This window comes from Apis laboriosa, unplaced genomic scaffold (assembly GCF_014066325.1).
Source record: "Apis laboriosa isolate Shangri-la unplaced genomic scaffold, ASM1406632v1 scaffold16_cov148, whole genome shotgun sequence".
Taxonomy (NCBI): Eukaryota; Metazoa; Arthropoda; class Insecta; order Hymenoptera; family Apidae; genus Apis; species Apis laboriosa.
This window is the reverse complement of record NW_025222129.1, coordinates 4,330,929-4,357,217: the sequence shown is the minus strand read 5'-3', so window position 1 is coordinate 4,357,217 and position 26,289 is coordinate 4,330,929. Positions and strand designations below refer to the sequence as shown.

General features: G+C 26.0%; 6 protein-coding genes across 7 annotated transcripts; 4 read left to right on the top strand and 2 right to left on the bottom strand.

Annotated features, from left to right (window-relative positions):
- Positions 1-6: 6 nt before the first annotated feature.
- Positions 7-12,794, top strand: LOC122711216 (transmembrane protein 94). 2 transcript variants are annotated; one of them, XM_043929770.1, is made up of 25 exons: positions 8-158; positions 824-990; positions 1,083-1,217; positions 1,508-1,644; positions 1,729-1,922; positions 1,998-2,468; positions 2,563-2,724; positions 2,794-2,897; positions 2,972-3,066; positions 3,185-3,422; positions 3,977-4,070; positions 4,141-4,358; positions 4,421-4,656; positions 4,759-4,883; positions 4,979-5,127; positions 6,130-6,264; positions 7,736-7,879; positions 8,564-8,708; positions 8,772-8,980; positions 10,313-10,487; positions 10,635-10,880; positions 11,277-11,514; positions 11,588-11,681; positions 11,888-12,049; positions 12,135-12,794. In XM_043929770.1, exons 1-25 carry the CDS (start codon positions 156-158, stop codon positions 12,205-12,207), a joined length of 4,149 nt encoding a protein of 1,382 aa, XP_043785705.1. In that variant the 5' UTR covers positions 8-155; the 3' UTR covers positions 12,208-12,794. The 2 variants fall into 2 exon arrangements, with proteins under 2 accessions (XP_043785706.1, XP_043785705.1); XM_043929771.1 differs by lacking the exons at positions 11,588-11,681; positions 11,888-12,049; positions 12,135-12,794 and adding an exon at positions 10,945-11,084 and having other exon boundaries at positions 7-158; positions 11,277-11,388.
- LOC122711220 lies at positions 8,945-10,304 on the bottom strand. The gene is made up of 2 exons (XM_043929788.1): positions 9,263-10,304; positions 8,945-9,060 (listed from the first exon to the last, which is right to left on the bottom strand). The coding sequence occupies exon 1, from the start codon at positions 9,990-9,992 to the stop codon at positions 9,285-9,287; it is 708 nt and encodes a 235-aa protein (XP_043785723.1). The 5' UTR covers positions 9,993-10,304; the 3' UTR covers positions 8,945-9,060; positions 9,263-9,284.
- A 968-nt stretch (positions 12,795-13,762) lies between the features above and the next one.
- LOC122711250 (GPI ethanolamine phosphate transferase 2) lies at positions 13,763-18,347 on the bottom strand. Its single transcript, XM_043929822.1, has 14 exons — positions 18,319-18,347; positions 17,438-17,602; positions 17,148-17,346; positions 16,810-17,019; positions 16,535-16,726; positions 16,069-16,411; positions 15,800-15,996; positions 15,475-15,720; positions 15,214-15,404; positions 14,961-15,145; positions 14,730-14,883; positions 14,367-14,667; positions 14,125-14,291; positions 13,763-14,044 (listed from the first exon to the last, which is right to left on the bottom strand). The coding sequence occupies exons 1-14, from the start codon at positions 18,345-18,347 to the stop codon at positions 13,819-13,821; spliced, it is 2,805 nt and encodes a 934-aa protein (XP_043785757.1). The 3' UTR covers positions 13,763-13,818.
- LOC122711221 lies at positions 18,144-19,637 on the top strand. Its single transcript, XM_043929789.1, has 5 exons — positions 18,144-18,440; positions 18,654-18,874; positions 18,938-19,025; positions 19,109-19,339; positions 19,421-19,637. Exons 2-5 carry the CDS (start codon positions 18,660-18,662, stop codon positions 19,532-19,534), a joined length of 648 nt encoding a protein of 215 aa, XP_043785724.1. The 5' UTR covers positions 18,144-18,440; positions 18,654-18,659; the 3' UTR covers positions 19,535-19,637.
- A 1,739-nt stretch (positions 19,638-21,376) lies between these two features.
- LOC122711281 (dynein light chain Tctex-type 5-like) lies at positions 21,377-22,078 on the top strand. The gene is made up of 3 exons (XM_043929881.1): positions 21,377-21,415; positions 21,636-21,829; positions 21,913-22,078. Exons 1-3 carry the CDS (start codon positions 21,377-21,379, stop codon positions 22,076-22,078), a joined length of 399 nt encoding a protein of 132 aa, XP_043785816.1.
- A 1,501-nt stretch (positions 22,079-23,579) lies between these two features.
- LOC122711193 (multiple inositol polyphosphate phosphatase 1-like) lies at positions 23,580-26,244 on the top strand. Its single transcript, XM_043929722.1, has 9 exons — positions 23,580-23,617; positions 23,729-23,935; positions 24,016-24,141; positions 24,231-24,424; positions 24,503-24,625; positions 24,707-24,866; positions 24,951-25,161; positions 25,400-25,609; positions 25,691-26,244. The coding sequence occupies exons 2-9, from the start codon at positions 23,767-23,769 to the stop codon at positions 25,839-25,841; spliced, it is 1,344 nt and encodes a 447-aa protein (XP_043785657.1). The 5' UTR covers positions 23,580-23,617; positions 23,729-23,766; the 3' UTR covers positions 25,842-26,244.
- Positions 26,245-26,289: the final 45 nt, after the last annotated feature.

Here is a 26,289-nt window from a genome sequence, read left to right as displayed (position 1 = left end):
GCTGAACTGCTATGTGTTTGTGCTCTGACCCATCCGAATTATGCATTCTTTGTTCTAATTTAGGTCATTTACAATTATGATACATTTATCGTTATTTTTAATTATTCGATTTACAACTGAATTATAAAGTAAAAAATTGCACTTCAAATACGAAAATGGTACATTATTATCAATTAATTGATTTATACAAGTGTTAATGCCTTTTAACCTTGCTCCATTTGTTTTGATTCGCTTTCATCCCTTAAGACTGGCTATAATAAATTATATTTGCATTTTTCTCTCCTTATTTATTTCAATTTCCTGTACTTATTTGTGCTGTAATAAAAATTGAAAATATTGCTTAGACTTTTTGTCAATTTACATTTTTCATTATTCATTTTTCTATGCTGTTTATTGGAATATGAATACATTGTTGCTTAAATATGACATTAAAAAAAAAACAATATCAAGATTGAAATGCATGATCTATAAATAAAATAAAAATTATGGATAATAGATTGCTAGAAATTTTATTTGCCTATATTTTTATTTTTTGTGTACTCTGCATGTTATATTTACTTTTTAAAGTATATGTATATTTTAAAATGATATACTTATCATTAGTTAATTAAATATTTAATTATTTTTTCTTGCTTCTTGTGTAAAATTTATTTCTATTCTATCTTTATTTTTAATTTTATATATATAAAAAATCTATCATAATAGAATTTTTGTATATATATTTTTAATTTTATATGTGAGTATAATTTATGAAATTTATATGTGAATTTTGATGCATTCCACATTATAAGATATATAAAATTTTAATGATTTTATTACATAGAAAATGGATGGCGATCAAGGAAAGGATACTCCTTGCAAACCAACTGAAAATATTAATACTAAATCTGCAAAGCCATTAGGACTAAGTACAAGAATTGCTCTTGAAATATTACAACGTGATGTTAAAAGAGTTTTACAAGAATATGAAGAAGAGTACAAAAGAAATAAGTAATTTCATTACTTATTTGTTATTTATATTATTTATATTTATAAATAAATTCCATATTTTATATTGGAAATATTGTATATATTATGTGCAGAAAATATAAAGCTTGGCTAAAGGATACATTACATCATCGTAGTCAATATACAACTCTTTGTTGGACTTCAGCAATTGCACTTTTGATCAATGCCATTATACTTGTTATTGCATTCTTCACAATCAACGATACATGGTATGAATTAAATCAATCTCTTTTCAGGTATCAAATATAGTATTACATAAAATTTTTTTTGTAATAATTAATGCTTGTAATATATATTAGCAATAGTATATTATTATATTTAATTATATTAATTATATATATATATAATTAATATAATTATATATTATATATATATTAATTATATTTATTAAATTACTGCTATAAACTTTTATCCATAAAATTCATAAAAATGGTTTACAAAAATTATAAAAATTAAAATATGAATTATTATATGTAATAAATAAAATTTGATATCATAGGTATCCTACACTGCCTTATGAAGGACTGACTGTTTGTTGTCTAGTGATGTTAAATTTTATTTTAGTCGTATCTGATAATAAATTACGACATGAAGAAATTCCTTATAGAGTACAAGGTCTCCTCGATCAATTAGAAGGTATCTCAAAGTAATTAAACATCCAAATTTTATTACACATTAAATAAATTTCTTTTTTAAATAATTGTATTTTTCTGATTTCAGTGGCAAAAAATACTTGCCAATGGAATCCAGAGAATTATCCACATTTATGCAGTCCACTATCTCCTTGTTTAACTTTACAGTGGACTTATCGCGATGGTCGCATAATTAATTTACCCTGGGCATTGTTAGTTGCTAGTGATATAATTGTCATAAAACCTGGACAACAGGCACCTGGATATTGTGTCCCTTATGATGTAAATTACAATTTTTTAAATTTAATACACGTTTGATCACATGAAATAAAATTCTAATATGAAAAATAATTTTAGGATGCTGATGCACCAGTATTACATGCAAGAGAAGTATATAGTCCTCAGGTTCACAGTGCTAATGAAATATTTTCAACACCACAGGCACGAACGCCTTTAAAGAATAAAATTTACAAACTTCAAGAAACACCATATTTAATGAATCTCAGAATGGCTCTCGATCAAGCTTTAGACAGGCCAGTCACGTATCACAATCGCAAACGGCATCTTTTAATGATATGTTGCATTGAACAATTGGCTTATCCAATTCTTTTAATTATCGTTCTAGTTGCTAATTTATTTCGATATATGTATGTGTCAGAATATTTCGGTGTCGGTTATTGGAATGAAATGTTCTTGCTACAACCGATCGCTATTAGTATCCCTTTACTTCCGTTAGTATTCCCGACTTGTTGGATTTTTTTAAATTGTTTCGGAATGGCTCGTTTCAAAGCTCTATTTAAGCTTTATCAATCTTCGAAGAAACTTCAGGTTAATACATCATTAAGATAAAAGAATTTTCTTTGAGTATCGGATAAATATTATTGTATCGGATAAATATTATCCTAAAATTCATTCATTTTAGTTTGTGGATCCTTTCGAAGATGCGGATATTTCCGGACCTAGCCATCCAGAAGTAGTGTACAATTGGTTGGAATTAAAAGAATACTTTTTTGATATATTGTTTGGTAAAGAGCATATGATGTCAAGATCCGCTAGTATTCTACATGTTTTAGGATCAGTCACGGTATTTTAAACGACGACTTTATCTTTAAATAATATTAGAGAAAATGAGTGAAAGCAAGCCAATTTCTAGGCACTGTGTTGCGTGGATAAAAAAGGGATCCTTTCGTGGCCTAATCCAACTGCCGAGAAAGTATTCTTTTTACGAAATGCTAATACTCTATCCCCATCTTCAAGGTAAATATTTATAAAAATCGACGATTCTTTATCAATATTCAATTTAAATATCTACAATTAAAATTATCTTGTAGTACTGGTAGTTTAGATAGAAACTCGGAACCTCAGTATCAGACACAAACTGACGATTCCAAACAAGATTCGAATAAGACATCTTATGTGACTCATGGTAAGAGAAAGAAAATTAAAAAAATATAAAGTAATTCACAAAAATATGAAGTAATTACAAAATAATTGTTTTTAATGAAATAATTACAAAATCGTAAATTCACAAAAATAATTTTCAGATATGTCCCATTCAACAGCTGAAGTTTTGGATCTTACTCATGACCATGCTTTACCATTTCGTCTACAGTTCGATGACCATTCTTGGAGACAACATTTGAACTCATTAAAACCCCTAGGTTTAGCGATTCTTCTCAACACATGTAATATGGATACGCAAGAGCACTACATGCAGTTTTGTTGCCATGTCACGTGTGAAGCTCTTTTTAACGAAAATCTAGTACCAGTAACGAACAGACGGTAGGTATACATGTCTCTAGGAATGTATTTATCGTTTATGTGTTTTTTTTTTCGCAAATGCATTTCTTCCCCTCGTTTGTCTGCATTATCTCTGCAAAACTAATTCTCCTAATATATCTATCAATGCTAATTACATCCAGTTTATCATATGGCAGTTAATCATTATCCTAAGACAGTATCCAATGGTAACACGTCCAATTTACCAGTAACGTTGATCATACACATTTGTCAGCTACCAGGATCACAGTATAGAAGATAAGAGTGGGTATCAGGCAAAAGATACAATGCAAAGTTCAAGACAGGTGTATTTAGTCGACGAATCAGGGAGCCTTGGACATATGTGGTCAGTCCAACCATAGTTATTTATATGTATCCTCCTCGTATTTATAGTTATCCTATATATATGGGTGAATGTTATCTCCAAACATACATATATTCATGAGAATGCTAATCATGGGACAATCTGATATTTCTGTTTTATTCTATTCTTTTCTACTCATCTTTCTTAATATGTATAATGAGTTCATTTTATTTTATGTATATGATTTTTATAGGTGTTTATGCGAGTTAGCCAAGCAGATAGGTTTCCAAGATCAGGCACAAAATATATTTCAATTGGAGCAACAATTGTCCACGTTTAGGCATGTTGTAAGCATCACTTTTAACTTTTTTCTTTGTAATTCAATAAATAGAAAAATTATAAATGTTTTTGTTTCAGCAACCAGAAATGGTTCGGCGAGATATCAAATTTGCACGATCTTTGAGTATCGCGACGAAGTTAAAATTTCCATTTCCACACATGGTAGCTGTGGTAGTTAGAGAACGCAGTGGTGGAGGTTTGCAATTACTTACACAGGGTACAGCGGATATAATATTGGATTCTTGCATCGAATTTTGGGACGGTCATGATCTCTGTCCATTATCAGCATCGGATAGGTATGAAAATATTAAACTTTGAGAAATTTCATTTATATTTTTATGTTATATATATATTTCAGGAAAAAAGTACAAGATTTTTATCAAAGAACGAGCTTAACATCATATTGTACTGCATTTGCGTATAGGCCATTAACACGTGGTATTTGTGATAAAATGTCTAAAATATATCTAGAACTTCCTGCAGATAGCAAACATTTATATGCACCTCATAGAAGTCCTACTCCTCTACCTTGGGATTTTAGAAATGTTCTTGATCCTAGAGTGAAAGGCATACTTGGACAATTTCACTCGACTGGTAATTACTATTTTTTTCATTGATTTATTATTATCATTTAATATTATTCGAAACTGTTAAAAATTTTATTAACGAATTATATTTTTATACAAATTTTCACAGATTCTTTATTGTGCAATGAGAACAAAGACGATATTGTAAATGATGTTGATAGCTGTTTTGACATTCAATGTAATCAAGTTTTTATTGGTATGGTCACTATGCAGTATCAAGCACAAACAGATATGGTAAAACATTTTTATCGATTCAAAATAAATTTGTAATAAATGAAATAAATCAACAAAAATATTTTATATATAAATTTCTATAAAATGTTTAACAGGTACAATTAATTGAACAACTCGACAGAGCTTGTATCCGATTTGTTCACTTCAGCAAAGAAAACGAATTAAGATCACGCGTATTCTCGGAAAAGATGGGCCTTGAAAGCGGATGGAATTGTCACATATCGTTGCTCAGTGAAAGAGCTAGGTACTGTACCTCTTTCTTCTATCAGCTAATTATATTAAATGTCTCTATAAACTATTTTGCTTTGCTTTTTTTTGCTTTTGGATTAATATCTGAAAAGTTTGGGGCATGTCCTCACGTTGGAAAGTACAGACTATCTTCTCTGTCTTATATGTGTAAAGTTTTATATGTATACAAAAAAACATATTCAACACAAAGTATCACACTAATCGTATGTTGTTGGTGTTACAATTTTCTTCTCTTTGTCAATTAATCTGAATATAATATATATACACAATATTACATAGATATATGTCGTCTCTTAGTGTTTCTTTTTTCTTCTTTCTCTTTAATCTTAAATTTAAAATAAATGGTGGCAACTGATATAATGAATTTGTTTAACTAGCTATATTCGTCATAACTATGGATGTGAATGTAAAATATGCATGTACGTTACAGGAGACAGCAATGGCTGGAGAGATATCCACACATGCCTCCATCGTATATGTTTGTCTATACCTCTTTCTTTCATTATTGTTACTAATTTGCATGTTTATTCGTTACGCTCTTTATTAATAATTCTTTTTTTTTTTTAATTTCACTTATAAATATCAATTCTTCATAAAGTTTTTTAAACGTTCTTCGAATGCGATTAGTTGATTTGTTTCTTCCCCTTTGATTTCACTTTAATTTATATGTATTTTAATGAACAGAGTTCAAGTTTAAATGTTTCCTTATATATATTTTCTATTTATTCCATAATTATTTTAAAGATTAGAAAATTAAGTTATGTTAAAACGATTGTATTTGTGCTGATAGTTAATAATGAAATACATTACCATAGTTTAATGGCTTCTTTCATTAGTGAAAACAAATTTATATTAATACTTTTTGAAACTTAATATATTAATTCTTTCTGTACACTTCAACAGTTATTCTTTGCACATGTGTTAATATCTTGTAATTTACATGACATACAAAAAATACACATAAATAAATGTATGTAACTAACACGCCAATAATTAGGTCCGAGAGTCTAGTGGGTTGGTGGGTGAGCCAGGCAGCAGCCATGTCCTCACCCACTCCCTCGGCCCAATCTCATCAGCATAATTACTCCTGCATGGATGAGGCCAGCCACTTGCTTAATCGTGTCTCTCCTCGGTATGTTACATAATTTACCCTCTTATCAAACATAAAACACTAAAAAAAGTACATTCATCATTATCTATTACACACTAACTACTTTTATTGAAGGGGATACATTTTAAAGAAATTAACTTTAAGTTTCTTCCTTTAAGTAATTATTTAATGAAATATCTGTATTTTTTTTTTTTTTTTATATCATGTTAACATCTTAATCTATTATATATATATTAACATCTTAATCTATTATTATATATATTTGTATTATATATAATATATTATATATATTATATATAATACAAATATAATTTTGAATAATTTGTATTATTCAAATTACATTATTACAAATAACGATGAACAATGTTATTTTCTTATAATTTCCAATAATACAAATTATATGAAAATAAAATAAAACATGATATATTTAATATAGCATAAAAAGATACTGATATTTTATTGAATGATCATTACAATGCGAATTTTTATGCGATTTAGAAATGTTCAAATATTCAACCAATATATAAAAAAATATATCATATATATTTTATTAAAACACTTTCAGAAAATAAAAGAAATTATATTACTAAAGATTTTTTTTTATTCATTCCGATATCTCAATTGATTGTTGAGATATAAGGATTCAAAATTTCATATTATTTAAAGCAATGCAAAGATTATAAAAGAACTCGTGATTTACATTTTTTTTTTTTTGGAAATGCGTATTATATCTTTTAAGAATTGTATACTTTTTCCAAGAATCGCGTTTCTCACTTGTCTAAAGATTGACATAATTCAATGAAACGAAGAGATAGAGGTAGCAAACGATTAAAAATTATTTCTTTCTTTATATGATGATATCTCGGAAATCGGAAATCGTATTGAAATAAATGAAAAAGAATTTAGAGTAAAGAGAATAAAAAGTAAGGATCCGTGCCTCATATGATCGTTCATTCGCTGTTTGGAAATCGTTATTCTCGAAATTATAGTATAGTTCTCGAAGTATAGTTTAAAGTTTTTTTAATTTTAATATAGTTAATTAAGTTTTAAGGCAAACTATAATAATTATTCGGACTTAGAGAAGTCATTTTTTAATTGAAAAACAAGGTCAAAAACATTTTATTTTGATTTGAAGAATCATCCCTTAAATTTTTAAACAGTTAAATTTAAATCTATAGTCAAATATTCTTATATAAAATATGAAAAATATGCATAAAAATCCGCAACCTGATAATAATCTAAAAGGAAAGAACAAAGTTTATCCATTTTTATTATCTCTTCCTTAAAAGATATATCTTTCGCTTCATGATATACGATTACTCGAAATCGAAAAAATCGGCGAACACTCGAAATATTAAGAGCATGCATTCAAACATTTTTGCTGCATAATTATGCTGCATCGATGTGTTTGTGTTACAAGGAATTCCCATCATGCATGAACGGTACACGAGATAATCATGTTTCCATAGTATGATTCTGTTTTGCATTGTAGTACCAATTTGGATAATAGCCGTGCCATGAGTATGTCAGCACCAAGCGCTATAAATACCGATTTCTCCACTGTGAAATTCGATGATGAAACCACGGAATGGAACGACACAGGAACATCTCAAGTTAAAAGCGCTATGAGCCACAGGTTTGTCCTTCTTTAAACTTATTATTTGACATATTTCTTTGAGAAAATCATTTATTTTTGCAATTATCCTTGAGATTTGATTTTCCTATAATATTATTTTAAATTTGCATGGCAGTCTAAGTCATCTAGTACAAAGGATCACGAGAACAGGATCAGCACACGTTTCGTAATTATTTTTCGTTCTCCCTTGATATTTTTCCAAATAGAGACTAGATCTTTTTTTCGTACCATTATCCGCTTTTTTAGTTCTCTCGTTATTTTATGTATGCTTTAATCTTTACATATTGGTAGATTTTTGAAACGTGCAAAAATCCTAAAATATAAATTGGATTGTGTTCCCAAAAGTATCTACTCGAAAATTCTCCAAAATAATTGGAATGAATTTTCGAGGATTGGAATTCTCGAAAGCATCAGATTTTTCAAAAGAGTTGAAATCCTCAAATATGCCAAAATTTTAGATATTTAATATTTTCAAGAATTTCGAGAATCCGTTTTTCAGGACTAGATCTTATTAATACAGTATAACCATGGTTTCAGCCCAACCCAGCCTCTTCCCGATCCATTCCAATCGTTGGATTCCAGCACACCTCTGGTAGATTAATTCGTTCATTTCGACTTTCATTTTGTATTTCGATTTCGATCACGTGCTGTAACTATTTAACGAATAATCGATTCTCTATATAGGGAACAGGACACAGTGAGAAGCGAAGATAGCGTGCTTGTACAAAGTGTAGACCTGGGTTCCGGGCAAGAAGCATGGCGATCTTTGAGTTGTCTCACAGACAGCACGGAGCAAAGTGCTCCTGTAAATTTTGACTTGTCGAACAGAGTGAGTTCCCGCGATAAAATTTCTTTCTTTCCTATATTTTTAATTTGTACATCCTGTATCTAGGCAAAACTACCTCGAGGCATCGATAAGATTCGACCACACATAGAATTAATAGACAATGTACCCCTTTTGGTATCTCTATTCACCGATTGCAACACCGCTGTTACAAGGGAAATGTTGCACATTATGCAAGATTATGGAGAAGTCGTATGCGTACTTGGTTCCTCTGCTAACGCAGAAAATATGCCCATCTTCATGCAAGCAGATGCAGGGTAAGTATATTAATCATAATTGAAAGAATTTATAATAAAAAAAATGATTTTTGTCTTTTTCCTGAGATATTGCATAATTCCTGAAATTACACAAATATAATTAATTTTTGATTAATAACATATTCGTTATACATTGTCGCAAAATATCTTCATAAAGCAATGTAATCAAATTTTGAATCTAATAATTAAAATTTGGCAAGAGTCGTTTTTTGAATTTACATATGTTCTTCAATTAAAAAACAAATTTTCTGTAAAAAAAATTACTAAATATATTATACATACAATATAAAAAAACTATCATAATCTATTTAGTTATGCAGCGACCTGGAAGCTGATAACTCATATTATAAATCGTGTCTCTTTCAATTTTGGCGGTGATAACCGGTTTGTAGAATACGCGAATTCTCTTCTTAAGTGGTTCTACATATTGATATGACAATTTATTCGTAGTTCCATAATCTGGTTTGAACTTAGTCTGCCAAAATTCTCGTTTCCGTGGTCTCTTGACATTAACAGGTGTATATTGATAAGATTCCTTCATTATTGTTGTACAATCCATCGGTATCGATTGTTGAAGTTTACCTTGATACGGTTTAAAAGAAATCGTTCTTACGTATCCAGGATTTAAATAAGACGTTTTGTTAATGGTCGTCAAATCATGATAACCATGAATAGACAAATTTGTTCTTGGAATGAACGGTTTCCGTTTTTTCGTAGTTGAAGGAAGATATGAGAGCTTGTATATCGTATCAGATTCGATTTTTCCGGGTTTCGTCGTTAACATTTTCTCGTATTTTGCAAAACTGGTCCTTGGTTGAGGAATAAAACTTAATTTTGAATAAGACAAACTATATGTCGTATCTGACTCGAGTTTTAAGGTTGGTCTCTTATAAGGTTGATGATATAACGTAGAACGAGCTCTTTTTGGTTGCAAGTATCCATCTTTACATATAGAATTCTCTAATTTGTTTGAAATCTCGGGTGCACGTTGAGAAACGTCGACGATATACATTTTTATAAAAATTTAATCACGCATGGAATAATAAATTCGTATAAAAGTTTAATCGATATAAAGAACGTGTCAAACTGTATTATACGTTCACTTATTTTATGCAATGTTCAAGTATATAAGAATATAGAGAAAATATTCTTATATATTGGAAAAATATTGGAAATATTGGAAATTTTATTGAACTTAAAAATATTTATGCGATTGATAATATACGAGAAAATATAATAATAAAATATATCTATTTCTAAAATTGACAATATTCTTGATCTAAACTATGCAATTTTGAAAATGTACAATTAAAAATATGGATATTGTTCCAGAGTGGCAGTAGAACCATTGTATCCACAAGTTTGTCAAAGAGTTCCTGTATTGATACCAACCAAAGACGATCAAGGTCCATCTCCAGTTGATTTAAGCAGAGCATTGAATTCTGTTGCTTGCTCTTTAAGTGTGAAACGAGAAGATCCAATTGCAATTTTTCACTTAATCATGGAGGTGAATAATGGACTACATGAAATTTTTAATTATAACCATCTCCAATTTGATTTCATTTAGAAGAATTTGTATAATATATTCAATTTCCAGTTTTATTAGTAAATTTTAGTTATTATAATTATTGGACATTATTTATTGCATATTTAGGCTCGGCATTATATGATGTGCCTCTGGAATTGCGTGCAATTCTGGCTCTGTTGTACAGTTACTCTCTCCTTTACACAAGCTATGTCCGGTTTCCTGTTACTACCGCCCTTATTTTCGGTCGATCAAGTCTTATGGTTGTGCTGCTTAATCATTCCAATATTATCTATATCTATGATTGCTACACCAATGGATCCTACCATAATGCAACGTGCAACTGGTAAAAACCAATGTACTGTAAATGGCCAGGTAAGAAAGGATAATTGTTATAATAATAATAAATGGATTACACATGATTATTCTAATTTATTAGATTCTTACCAACGTAACTGAAGAAATGGAATCTTGCGCTTCCTTTCATTTTAGAAATATTGAAATATTTAAAAAATTGAAATTCCAAATAATAAATGCATGATCATCCTTAATTTAACAATGGAACATTATTTATTATCGGTACTTTGTATTTATATTTTTCTGAAAAAATTATCTCCATATAAAATAATTATTAATTTTAAATAGTAAAATTCTTTAAAAAATTCCATGTTACAAAAAAATGTAAACTGTTAGAGAAAACATTTTTTAGATTCAAAAAATTTAGAAAAATTCTCTTTTGAATTTTTTATAAGTACTTTCTTGATTTTTCAGGTTGCATTGTTTGTTCTTTGGTGTTATGGCAGTAAATTTTTGCCGACAGTCATAACGATAGTTCTGTCGCAATGTATCTCGTTTTTATCTTTGTGCCCTACTTACACACCAGATTCTAAATGCTTGTATGTATACCCAGATACACAAGGAGAAGTTTCATGGGGTGGTTGGGGTGACAAACCAAACATTATTTTAGTGATACAACATTTCGCTTTGTCGCTGTTAGTTTTACATTTAGGTAAATCTTATTTATTTTCTAATCTTTGATGAATATTATCGAATTTTTTAATATTTTTTTTTTTTTCGTACAGTAACGATATCCATAAGCTTTGTACATAGAGAATATTCTATCTGGAAGAAACAACCCTTTAACAATTACGTATGGTTTTTCAGTGCATTTATAGCGTGAGTAAAAAAATTATATAAGATATATATATTTAACTCAAAAAGTACTAATATCAGTATTCAAAAGTCATGTCACTTTTTTATTTTTTAAAAAATATTTTAATTTTTTAAATCATTTTTTATAAATCATAAATTTTAATTATAATTGTATGCGTGTGTTTATATTATATCTAAAATATTTCTTCAATTCGAATCAAATTTTTTAGATTATGCGCACAAGCTGCATTCTCAGGAACAGTGTTTTGTAAATTCTGGAAAGACGAAGGGCAAAGTATAAAAGATTTTCCTTTACATCTTCCCCTATTTTTCTTAGTTTCATTACCATTAATCTTTGCCATTAACGAATTGATCAAATGGCAGGAAATCAAGTAAGTTTTATATATTATATTATATATAATTTTATATATTATTTTATAAAAATAAATATTTAATTTATTATTCTAATATTTGCAGGGTAAATGTGAGGTATCAAAAAAGAGCACGATTAGAATTTGGTACAAAACTTGGTATGAATTCACCATTTTAAAAAAATTTTTCTTCTAAATAAAAAGGACTAAATATAAATATAAATATAGCCAAATAAATATATGTATATGTATATGTATATAAGAGAACAAAAATACTCAAGTTTCGCATAATACCATTACTGTATTAAGCTATATTTCATGAAAATCATTGGATATTCTTAACTTATGAATTATTTATTTTATAAATGCATTAAACGTTATTCAAATGATGTAATTTAAACTATTATAATAATGTTACGATTTAAGGTATAAATTTATTCATATGGACATGGATGTATAATGTTTAACATTTACGAAAAAGTATTAGAAATCCTCTATTTAAAATGAAGTATCGCTGGTGATTTAGTAGCCTTGTGAGATAATTAAAATTAATATTCTCGAAAACCGTATAGGTTTGAAATGTGTATAATTGTTTTCATAATTCGATATAAATTGATATAGTATTTATATTTTTGTATAACAACAAACGAATATTTTATATGTTAGAAATTAATGTATCATGATGCGACACTCGCTATTGCAAATGTATTGTATTTAATTTAAAATATTTTATAGAAAAAATTTTAATTCAAATTATTATTTCCAATTTTCAACTTGTTGAATTTTAAATTTTCTGATATATAATATTATATTTAATGTAATATAATTATATTAAAATAATTTTATATTTTAGAGAAATTAATATACTTAGTATATCCTCTATTAATATATTTAGTATATCTTGTATAAAAAAAATCAGAAAAATTTATTTAATTTTATGGATATACTATTTATTAGCATTTTGAATTTATTATTTAAATAACAAAGAATATAGAAAAAATTTTGTAGAACAATGAAATATAGCTACTATTTAGATTTAATAATTTAATCATATTTATAATAAATATGTATTTATATTTATTTTTTTGTTCCTATAGAAAATAATTTATCTTCTTGTGATAGAATACAGAATATTTTTTCCTTTGGAGTGTCTGTTTTGCATGACTAGAATTATATTATTTGCAAGCATTATTTTGTGTGAATGTTTTAAAGAAATTATTTTATGATATATTATAACTCGCACTTAGTAATAGTATATAAAAAAATTCAAAATTAATATTTAAGATTGAAGACCACTGTAGTATACGAAATTTTAGTATAGATTTATTCTAAAAAAAAAAAAAAAAAAATCTATTTCTCAATGGAAATAAATTTTATATAATTATTTTACTTCATATCTATAAGATATACATATAATTTCAATTTAAACGTGTACAGTTCATTTAAGTGTTCAAATCTAAGCTCCATTAGATTGATAAATAATTTCGACTATAAAAAAAAGAAAAAATTTTTACAAAATTAACATCTATTTTATGCATATTAATAAAAATTTTTGTATAGTTGAATTTTTATAAAAACAATTGAAGAATTTAGTTAAAATACAATGATTGTAATATAATTAGAAATTAAAATAAATTTTTTCCTTTACATTTAATATTTTTTTTTATTTCCTATAAAATTTTTCAATATTAAAAAAAGATATTTTTTCATTAATTAATTTAAAATTTGATTAATATTGAAGAATAAAATTTATAGAATTTTGAATAAAGAAATCGATAAAAAATATAAAATCACAATTTATTTATTATTTTTTGTAGAGTGGTCAAAATTAGCATGATAAATACGACAACACATATAATAGTGAAATATGTAGCTTCATATAATAATTTCGGCGAGAATACTGACCATATGAACAAATGATGGCGTTGAATACTAATTATAATTGTATATAGAGTCACCGGTATTAATCTCCACATTATGTACATTTTATTAATTTGTGTGATTATTTCATAAATACTAAAAATATATGTATAACTTTAATATAATATCTTAATATAAATCTTTCGAAAATTAATTTAAAACTTCGAAATACTTACTTATATGGATGCTCCAAGATCGAATTATAAATAAACAAAAAATAGGCCAAAACCGGAGATGAATAAGTATTAATTAACAATAATGAACCATTAATAAATGGGATATACGATTGTACACCAACGTAACCCGCAGCTACATCAATAGTTGCTAAACTATTGGAATTTCCCTATAGAAAATTACTTTTTTATTTCAAATTTGTTTTGATTACAGCAATTATTTGATGCAATTATTAGATTATTACCTGATAAAAATAAAATACATTGCCAATCCAGATATATAAGATCACACCAACATCTTGAGAAATACCGTTTTTAATTATTTCAGAAATTACATTGCTAAATATTATTTGAAATGGTAAAAGTATCACATTGTGTGGCTTATGAAGCATTGCTGAGATCATAATCCATGTTTTTAGAATAAAATACAAAGAAATTTTTAAAAAGAGTTTGGCATTGTGTTTTTTTGTTTGGATTATATTATAAATATAAGTTGAAAAATTTATCAAGAGTAAAAACCAAAAAATTTGTACTTCGTATATTCCACTATAATCAATGATTGTATTTTTAAATATATGTATAAATTTTTAATGTGAGGAAAGCCTTACCTAGTTTGAGGATAAAACACTATTTTGGTAACATTACCATTATGCATATGACGAAGATAAATACATATACTAACTATTGAATTAAGTACTAATGATTGTATTTTATGTGTTTTACTTTCATGACTAAAATCAATCCATATCAAAAGTATAAGACCTAAAGAAAAAATAATTTTCAGAATATATTCTCTGATTTTAATATACAATTTAAATGGTAATTTATAATTTAATTACCAGTAACAAGTACAATTGTCATGCTCAATATGTTTTCTTGTTTTAATAAAAATCCTGCTATATCAGGAAGATGAGCATATTTGTCCCCAGTACTATTTAATTTCCTGAGAATTCTGTGTCCTATCAATAGTAATAAAAGTTTAACGATAATTTGTGCATGTATATATTGTCGGTAATTCTTGTAACTGAAATACAATTGGAAGTTTAATGTCTTAAATAATTTAATATTTCATATTAAAAAAAATTTTCTTACTATTGTATATATAAAAAATCTCTTGAAAAATATTTCGCGATAAAATGGTAAAGTAGCAATATAAGAACTGTGACCCAATAAAAATACCATGTTTGATGTTCTTCTTCTACAAAACTACTACTACCAAGACTAATTGCATGTATTAATGCTCCAAATGAAAGAAACCATTTTCCTATTCCATTTTTTGTTTTCTAATTTTTAAAAAAAGAAATTTTAAAACACTGTAAAATTTTTATATAATTTTATGTAATTATCTTTCACCTTAGACATAAAAATATTGAAATCTCTAATATTGACAAGTAGATAAGAATGTATAATTAAAACAATTATGATACATAATACTATTATATTGGCAATTAGATTTTTTGTATGCAGTAATGATATATTTTCTTGTTTCCAAAAATGATTGATTAATATCCATGAAAATATATTTAAAATAATGAAAAATATAATACTTTTTAATGTAGAAGATCTAAAAGATATTTTTCCTACTAAAATACAAGTAATCTGAAATTATTAAATTGTTAAATTATTTTATTGAAAAAATCTAAAATAGTAATATATTAAACTAATTTTTAACTCTTACGTGACATAGAAAAATTATAGCTATTATTATTATTTGAAAATCATATTTTATTGTACTGTTTATGAGAATTTCTTTCATTTCTTTTAGTGCAATTTTATAGGAAAGCACAATATCATCTGTTATGTCATTTGGATGATCTTTAGTATTTAACCAAGCATTATGAAGCTTTATTGCTTCCAAATATTTTTTATATGCATCTGTAATAATGAGAAAATTCATCATATTGTTTAAAAATATTATATATAATTAAATATAATCAAATAACTCACATTTAGACTCATAATCAACTAGTTTTTGAAAATGACTAAAAACTTGCTTTGAATTATAATAAAGTATAAATAATTTCTTTGAGATAGATAAATCATATAAATTATCTAAAAAAACTGTCCCTATATTAGAATGTGGTATTGGTAATCCCAAAATAACAGATAGTGTAGATGCAATATCTATTTGTGATATTTCTATGGGATTATTGTAATTTTGATGATATTCTCCACCAATTGCAATGAAAGGTACAATTGTTTCTGATATTGTTGAACCACCATGACCACCAGAATCTTTCATCCCATGGTCCCCACAAATAATAAACAAAGTAGAATCATTATTTTGATTCTAAAGATAATAAATTTATACTAATTTTTTATAAATATAGATAATAAATTATAATTTCTATATTTTTGATAATTTTACTAAATTATATTATATTTAAAATATTTCATGTTATATTACACCTACCCATTCTTGAACTTTAAACTGAATTTTTGCTATTACATTATCCATTTCTTTAAGTTTTGTTTTAATTAATGGATTAAATGGTCCATAAACATGACCAATATGATCAAGTCCTAAGTAATGAAGAACCATTATAGACCAATCATTATTATTATATAATTCTTTATGTATATGCCTAGTTACATTGTTATCAACCTTTATTAATTAAATTAAAATTATTATATTTAATTATATAGTATTAAATATATATAAAGATTTAATGAAGAATTAAAAAATACCTCAGTAAAATCTGTTACAAAAAATGATGTGGTACCATCATAACGGTCAAATATAAAAGGAAATAATGTAATCCAAGTATCATCTCCATAAAATATTGATTTATAACCAGCTTGTTTTGCTTGAAAAAATATACTATCACCAGTAACTGGTTTACTTCCAAAGTTTAAAGCTACATCAATAAAACTTGGTATCATACCAGTGGTAATTGCCTAAGTTATATAAAATATTTTCTTTATATTTTTCTAATTTTTAAATATAAAATATAATATAAAATTAATATAAAATATATATATATAATATAAAATATAATATAAAATTTTTATTAAAAATCTAACACCTTTATTCTAGGCATTGTAACAGTTGGTGAATGTACTTTAGTTTTTAACAAAGAAACTGAAGAATTTCCTATGAGACTACTTGTTACAGGCATTGCAATCTTTCCAATTGATCCTGTTATAAAATCCCATCTTAAAGCATCAATAATCATAATGATCAATTTTTTAACCATAGGTTTATATAGTGCATCTATCTTTATTCTAAAAGATGCATTAAAAGTAATTAAAAAATGATTTTTTTATGAACCTACTTTCTATATCTATATATTTTTAATTTAATTATGAAACTCACCTCACATTTTCTATAGACTTTGGTATATTATCTTGTGTGGCTTTAGTATTATCATAATTTATTAAAGGAAAAAACCCATATAAAAATAAGGCAATAAAGAAAGGCCCAATAAAAACTATATACAATAATATTATATTTTTATTCATTTCTTTTCCTGTAACTAAAAAAAATCTGCCATCACAAAATAATTTAATTTACAATTATATCTCTCATTTTTTATCACGTAAAAAAATTATATAATTTAAGCTTTTTAAGGTTAAACTATTAAAAGAAATATAATAAATTTTTAACTATATTTTTTCATTTCTCCATTAAAAAAATATCACAATTTGTATTTTCATATCATTATTTGTTTATAAAATATCTATGAAAATTATTTTAAATTACATTAAAGATTTCCATATCTTATAAGAGTATATTAATTTCTTGCTTTCGTAATGGCGGTAAATTTTAAAACAAATAACAGTAGTAATATATTATGCTATAATTTTTTGAAACTACAAACATGTAAACAAACTAATGCATTCAATAATAAAAATAAAAAAATCGTTATTGCATAATTCTAATTATTACTTAAGAATATATATTTCTTTCAGGAAAAAGCCCAAAAATATTCGGCAAGGGTTACCAACTAGTTATGAATTTGATGCAATTAAATATAAATTTTTTTTACGAATAAAAAGATTAAAATTTTACTTGAAACTCACACTTCACAATTTTTTAAAATTGCTTTATAACTAATTAAATATTTTGAAAAATTCAATTACAATATTTTATGCAAACAGTGATGATTACAAATCACGCTGTATTTCGTTGATAAAACTCGAACACAATCCGATCAATAAATGGAAGTAGACTTTATTTTATCAAGTAGAATTCACTCAGTCAGCGAGTACTCGCAGTGACGCATTATGTTTCGGTAATCAGAATTTCAATGTAGCACAATTTCTAATTTTTTGTCTCTAAGTTGAACTATCAAATTGTTTGAATCTTTTAATACATTGTAAGTACATAAAGATATCTTTTCCTTTTTTAAAAAATTTTATTTCATTTCTATAATATATATTATTATTTCTTTGTATACAAAAACATTTTACTGTCTTTAAATTTTAAATTGCATATTTGATTTACATTAAAAAATTAAAATTAAAACTTAAAACTTAAAATTTTTTAAGTGAAAATATTTTAAGAAATATTTATATACATAAAATTCCAGAGAGAAATGGCATCAATAGAAGAAAGTTGGAAAGAAGCAATTGATGGTTTAGATAGTGATATCTGTGATACATGGTTCACAAAACTCCAAGAAGCTTATTCAGAAGAAAAACGTACTTATCATAATCTAGATTCCCTTCGTGATAAATTGAATTGTTATTATGAAATTAAAGATAACTTAAAAAATCCTCAAGCTGTGCTTCTTGCCTTATTTTTTCAAAAGTAAGTAACAACATAAATTGGAATGAGAAAAAGATATGAAATAAAATTGTAATTGTGTTATAGCTTTGAATATGATCCAAAAGCATTAGATGGTGAAAACAAAAATTTAGAGCATTTTAATACATTTGCAGATGAAGCTGAAATTCCTACTGTAATTATTATTTTACAATATCAAATTGTTATTCTCTTAATGAATAAATGAATATTAAACTCTTTCTTTTATTTTTTGCATAGGATGCAGTATTAAGAGAAGAAACTTGTGAACTTTTGAAAGTAGCTGCAACACATAGTACTGATGCACATAAAATTGGTGGTGCCTTTGGTGGTGAAGATGCTCATTACTTTTTAGATTTGGACATGGCTGTGTTAGGTTCTTCTCCAGAAAATTATGCAGAATATAGAGAAAAAATACGTGGAGAATATTGTTTTCTTAGTGAACCAATGTATACTGCATTACGTTTGAAGGTAATAATTAAATATATCACATATAAATATAAGTATTTCTATTATGAATTATTTCCTAATTATTTATTTTAAATAAATTAGGTATTGCAGAATTTTGTGCAAATTCCAAATATTTTTGCCACAAAGGAATTTCGTGAGAAATATGAAGAACAAGCACGACAAAATATTCAAGCTGAAGTTGAATTGTTGTCTTAGAATAATTAATGAATTTTATGCATGAAAAGATGTATCTTTGTAAATGTTTTTGTTACTAAATATGTTTATTAATTAAAAAACAAAAATAAGGTTTCAAAATTGACACAAAATTCTTTTATTGTGTCAGTAGACATTGATCTCCATGTAGAGTAAAGTAGCACAAATCTATATTTTGTGTATTAGTATTTAAGTAATGTCAAATGACATCATACAAAAATGAAATATATTATTAAATAAGAGATACATTCATGTTTCACATTTAGCATAAAAATTTTTTTATGCTAAATATATTTTATTTTATTAAATAAAAATAAGATATATAATTTTATAATGTAAATTATAAAATTCTTATTTCCAATACTAAATATTGATAATCACATGAATGTATCTTTCTATATTTATATTATAATTTTGTTCTTTTTTTATTTATTTATATTATATTTTTGTTTTCAAAATAAAATGCTAAAATTTATTTAATAACGCTTTTTATACTAATAATATTTAAATAAATTTTTTAAACATTTAAATATTAAAATTTATATCTTGGTGTAATTGCTTCTAACTAAAGTTACACATGTATAACATTTGTAACTAATATTAAGAAATTTATGTGTATTCAATTAATAAAAAGATTTTAAATATTGTTATATTAAATTACATATGAATTAAATTCACAGTTGTAAAATTGAAATAATGTAAAACGAAAATCAAAGAATTGTCGATCTGTCATAATTTATTTTATTTAACTAATTAAATTGATGTAAATCTTTAAATATATTATTACAAGATAAAAAAAATGCATAAATTATTTAATTAAATGGAAATTTTATAATTTATTATTATTTATCAAAAATAATATCAGAAAAAAAAGATAATATCAGAAATTATATAATATGCTTTTTTTTTCTTTTTACTATTATTCTATGGAAATACAAAACTGGCAAAATTATTGGCAAAGTTAATAATATCAAAATAAATCAATTTTTAAAAGTATACATTAATTGTTTGATTATACACGTTACTTTAGATAATTTTATAAAAAATTATAAAATACATAAATAATATTCACTAATTAAATTGATGATAGTTCACTAACCTTGATACTATCAATTTTTTCATAATTCAAATTATGCTTTATTTCAAAATAATAACTTTTTGTTTAATTCAAATTACACACTAAAGTACAAAAAATATTTATACAAAAAAATAATATTTTACATTAAATAATACTATTTATATTAGTCAAAGATAGACTGATATTTTAAAAAAGCGCGGTTTCTTAATTATAACCTCGCAATATTTCGATAATTTAAATCGATTCGATATATCGCATAATCGATATTAATTTGAATGTTTCTTATTTATTTCTTAACAATTCTTATTTATTTTTTACAGTAATAAAAATGATTTTGAGAATTAATTTGAAGAATTAATGCGAATATTTTCTTTATAAATAGTTTCAAAGTATAAAAAAAAAATATTTTTCAATAATTATTTTATAAAATGAAAAATGAAAAATGAAAATGATAGTACCCCATATAAAAAGAATATATTTCTTTTTTATTCATATTCTCATTATATAAATATTCAATACAAATATAATATATTTATTGATTTTATTTTAGCACAAGATTGATCAATCAACATTGTTTAGTTTCGTTTCTAAGTAACTATATAAGATTATACTGTATAAGTATCTCTATGATTCCAATATTTTCAAATTTAAAAATTATTAATTATCAATACAATTTTTTATTACCAAATATAAATTTTAGTATATTTTAAATGGAATATTTATATTTTTAATTCTATATTTTATTTAATATATTTCATTTTTGAAATATGGATAGTCATCTTACGAGTCAGGAAAATGAACGCGAGGTAAGAAAATAATTTTACTTCATTTTTTATTATATTTATTATATTATATCTATAAAATATTATAGATATTTTGTTTTCAATAATATTTTTGACTTAATCTTTTTAATTTTTTAATTACCGTTCTTCATAGTATAAAAACAAATTAAATTAAAATTACTTAATGATTGTATGATTAATTCGATGACATGTATACACTATTTGTTTTTTTTTATTTCCATAGGCGCCAAAATATCAGAACACTTATCGTTTGAATGCTTATAATCCTTTTAAAGTAGATCCAGTGGATAAGATTGTAAAGATGATAATGATAAATAAGCTAGAAGATATCTCTTATGATGGTACGGAATGCTCGAAAATTTGTGAGTCAGTAGCCACCGATATCAGAGAAAAAATAAAAAATTTGAACTTTGATCGGTATATTTTTAATTTAAATATAATGATATTTTGTATGATTAAAAAATTAATAATTTAAATATTTTAAATTAATTTTTCTTCAGATATAAAATCGTGGTCAATCTAACCATCATAGAGAAAGCGAATCAAGGTATACAATCAATTATGGGATTTCTTGCGGACACCGAGAGAGATAATTATTCTACATTTACATACGAAGCTCGAACATTTTACGCTTATTGTTTTGCATTTGGAATTTATTACGAATAATATACGTTAATATTTTAATATTAATTCTCTGCTATTATTTCATGGCTACTTATACATGTTAATAAAAATATATTAGGGAACAAATGAAAAAATTTGTAACCTACTTATTTGATTTTGATCATGTTTTACATGTGTCGCCAACGTCAATGGATGGTAGATTTGGGCATAAGATTTCGGGAAATTTTAAATATATATGTATGTGGATAATAATAATAAGAATCAATACGTGTGTGCATGCATTGATTTAATCATATATTCATTTATCTTCTACCGATTATTGTGTCAACAAGAAAATCATCATCAGAATTTTTCTGAATCAAAAATTTTCGGAATCAAAAACATTCTAGTAATTTATTCACCTAATCACTTATTCATTTACAATTTTATTGCGCATTTTGCGCAATCTTGTTATTTCCCATCGCGTTTTTTATAAATAATAAAATCAAAGAATTAATTAAATTTCTTACTGATACACATTATTGCACTCTAAAATATAATCTCATGTAGTTTATCAAAACAACTTTTTCTAAATATAATACAATAGATATAAAGTAGAAATGTATAATAAAATTATTATTATTATAGATAAATTATTCTAAATTAAATTTGTTACATATCTCAATGGTTATCTCATAAAATCATTATATTTAAAACTTATATCTTAAATATCTTGATAAACATATTGATATTGAAATCACACGTTGGTGTAGATCGATAAATTGAACATTTTGCAATATAATCTTGAAAATTGTAAAAAATTAAATGAAAATCTTTGATTTCATTATCTACAGAAATTCAATGAATCGAATAAACGAATTAAGCGAATCAATTATCGAAAAAGATTTCACTTCAGAGAAATAATCGAAGAAATATAATTAAACATATGATTAAATCAATGCACGTGCTGACTTTTATTATTATCTATATATTTATACCTACATACATATGTATATACTTGAAATTTCGTGGAATCTTGTCTTGAAATCGATCACTCATTGACGTAGCAGATATAAAATGTGTGATGTGTTCGAAGTCAGGTAAGCATTTGGAAACTATTTTAAATTTTTTAACTTAACTTTTTTAAAAGATTCTCAATAATAACATATAACAATACGTATTACATCCTCGCAATTGTTTCAGATCTATTTCTCCGTTATGCAGTTATAATAAAATATCAAAAGAAAAAGATGAATGATTCAAAGGATATTATATCTGCGGGAAAATATTTTCTTTATAAATGCAATGCTATGTGTAATCAATATTTGCTACTTTTTAAATAGAAACCCATAATTCTTCTCCCATTATAGGTCGATTCTTCTCATCATTTTAGAAATATATATATATATATATACATATATTATATATATGCTAACAATCTTAGTACACGTTTGAAAATATTCATTTGAATCTTATGCGAAGCGTTAAGATCCAAAGCTGCTGATAGGCTCTCTCTTATAAAAGAGGAGAACACACGATCGAGTCACTTAATCGTCGAAGGTGAGTGAAGTAGTGTTTGAACAACGATTGAAACGATAGCTTGTAACTATTATTTTTGCGAAAAAGAATATCTTTAATTCTTTATTCTTTTTCGATATTAACAGATGTCCATCGATTACAACGATTCACACATTATGTCTCTTTACGTTTCAGATATTTACAGAATAGCTTCTTTCCTAAAGAAAAATATAATGTCAAGTGCGAAAATCTTTGCGATATTGATCGCAATTTTTTGTTTGGAAAATCATTTAGCTTTAAGCGAATATTGTTACGTTGACGATCGAAATCCCTTTTTGTTGTTCAGCACGAAAACTGCCTATGAGCACGTTCATGGTATCATAACCGATTCCAAACTGCCAAGTGGGTAACAAATTATCACCTCACGTTTACACATGTAATACACAAATCACGATTTCTCTCTCTCTCTTCTCTTTTCACAGATTGTAAACCATTGCAAATTTGGATGATACTCAGACACGGAACTCGGAATACCGGCAAACATTGGATTAAAAAATTAAAAAATGACTTGCCACAGATTCAACGTGCTATCATCGAGAATCACGACAGTTAGTTTCAATTTATCTTTGATATTTTTTTATCGTTTCATATCGTGGCTTTTGATTTTTCCACAATGCTTATTACTTATATTATACAGATTGCAAATTGTGCGAAAAAGATTTTAACAGAATAAAAGAGTGGAACGGATATAAACCTCTACAAAAGAAAAAGGCTGCACGATTGACAAAGCAGGGTAAACAAGACATGTTTTTCCTTGGCTTACGATTTAAGAATTATTTCCCGGAACTTTTCCAATCTCGTTCAAGCAACAGTTTGGAGAAACTGTATCAAGTAATTTTCTCAAACATAATATTCACAATTAAAGAAATTAAATAATTAATATCCATTTTTTTTTTCGATCTCTCACAGTTTAGATCGACGAAAACTCAACGAACAGTAGCTAGCATGGAAAATTTCATCAAAGGCCTTTTTAACAACGTAACCTTCAACAATATAAAAGTTGTAGGAATCCCTCAAGACACTCTGTTACAAGTATATTATACATAATAATATCATCTAAATTTTAAGTTTTTTTCATAGGTATATATAAATCAATTAATTAATCATTTTCAGTATTACAAAATTTATGAACCATATTTGAACGAAACGGCTAACACAACAGAGATGTGGGCTGAAAGTGATGAATTAACACAAAGCGATGAATACAATCAAATGATGAACAACATTAGTCAACGGCTTGGCTTGTCAAACAATATATCGGAAGAAGTTTTCAGTACAATATATCTTATCTTATTAATTTATATTGTTTCGAATGAATAAATTCTTTTATTCAATTCATTGATCAAAATTTATTTAGCTCAAATCGAAGACGTGTACACCATTTGCCTGTTCGAGAGCGCTTGGTACATCAACGAAAAATCTCCCTGGTGCGCCCCGTTTACAAAGGAAGATATAGAATGGTTTCAGTACAGGGATGATATGTATTTTTATTATCTTTACGGTTATGGTCAGCAAATGAGAAACGATGTTGGGTGTCCACCGTTGAAGGATCTCTTCAATCATTTTTCGTAAGTGTATATAATCGTAAGTGGATATCTCGGGGAGGGAGGAGAGGGAAAAGTCAACGAACCTCCTATTTGCATAATAAGATCCTTATATTACAGTAAATAATAATTAATATTAATTGTAAATAATTAAATAAAGAATTTCACGTGTCTGTAACATCACAAACATCTCATCCCTTATATGCAGAAAAAAAAAAATATTCAATATCGTAATAAATAACATTATCGTTTCTTTTTTCAGAAATTTGGAAAATGGAAATAAGGACGAACCGAAAGGTATTTTTTACTTCACCCACAGTGCTGCTCTTCAATTGCTCCTGTCCACGTTGGGATACGCGAAAGACTCGGAGCCTTTGGTACACGATACGAACATCGATAAGGCGAAAACAAGAAAATGGTACACAGCGAATCTGACGCCATTCGCTGCGAATTTAGCGGCCATTTTTTACAAGTACGTTTCAAGCCTCGTTTTAATCATTAATTTACTTATTATCCGTTATTTATTTTACTCTCGTTCCAATATTACTTTCAGATGCGATGAAGGTTTCAAGGTGAAACTTTATTTAAACGAGAGACCATTAGATTTCGAAGGATGCCCCCGAGGCACGTGCGAATGGACTCATTTCAAGAAGATATTGAAGAATATTGCGATCAACTGTGAAATGGATAAAAATGACATGTAATTATCGTTAAATTTTTGTTTTAAAATCATCGTATGACAAACGTCACGTGAAAGATACCTGAACGTATATGTACACGTTGAAATCAACGAAGCTATGACGGCGACCTTATATTACTGTCATACGAAGCTGGCATGATGAACGATACGGTCATACGTTATGACACTTTCAAATTTAGTCACGTTTGCATTATCGTTAAAATTATTATGCCCCATCTTTGGAGATTTTAATTCGTGCGTATTGTTTGATAGTTATTTCTTTTATTTCTTTAATCCAATTCACAGATTTTTACAAATGTAATTTATGTGCCACACAAATTTAGAATATCAGGGTTAATGTATTAAATAAGTTGTTTTATATGATATATTTTATACAACCTTCTTTAATAAATTATACGATTATTTGATTTTTAGTTAATTATCTTATAATTTACCATGGATTTTAATGGTAA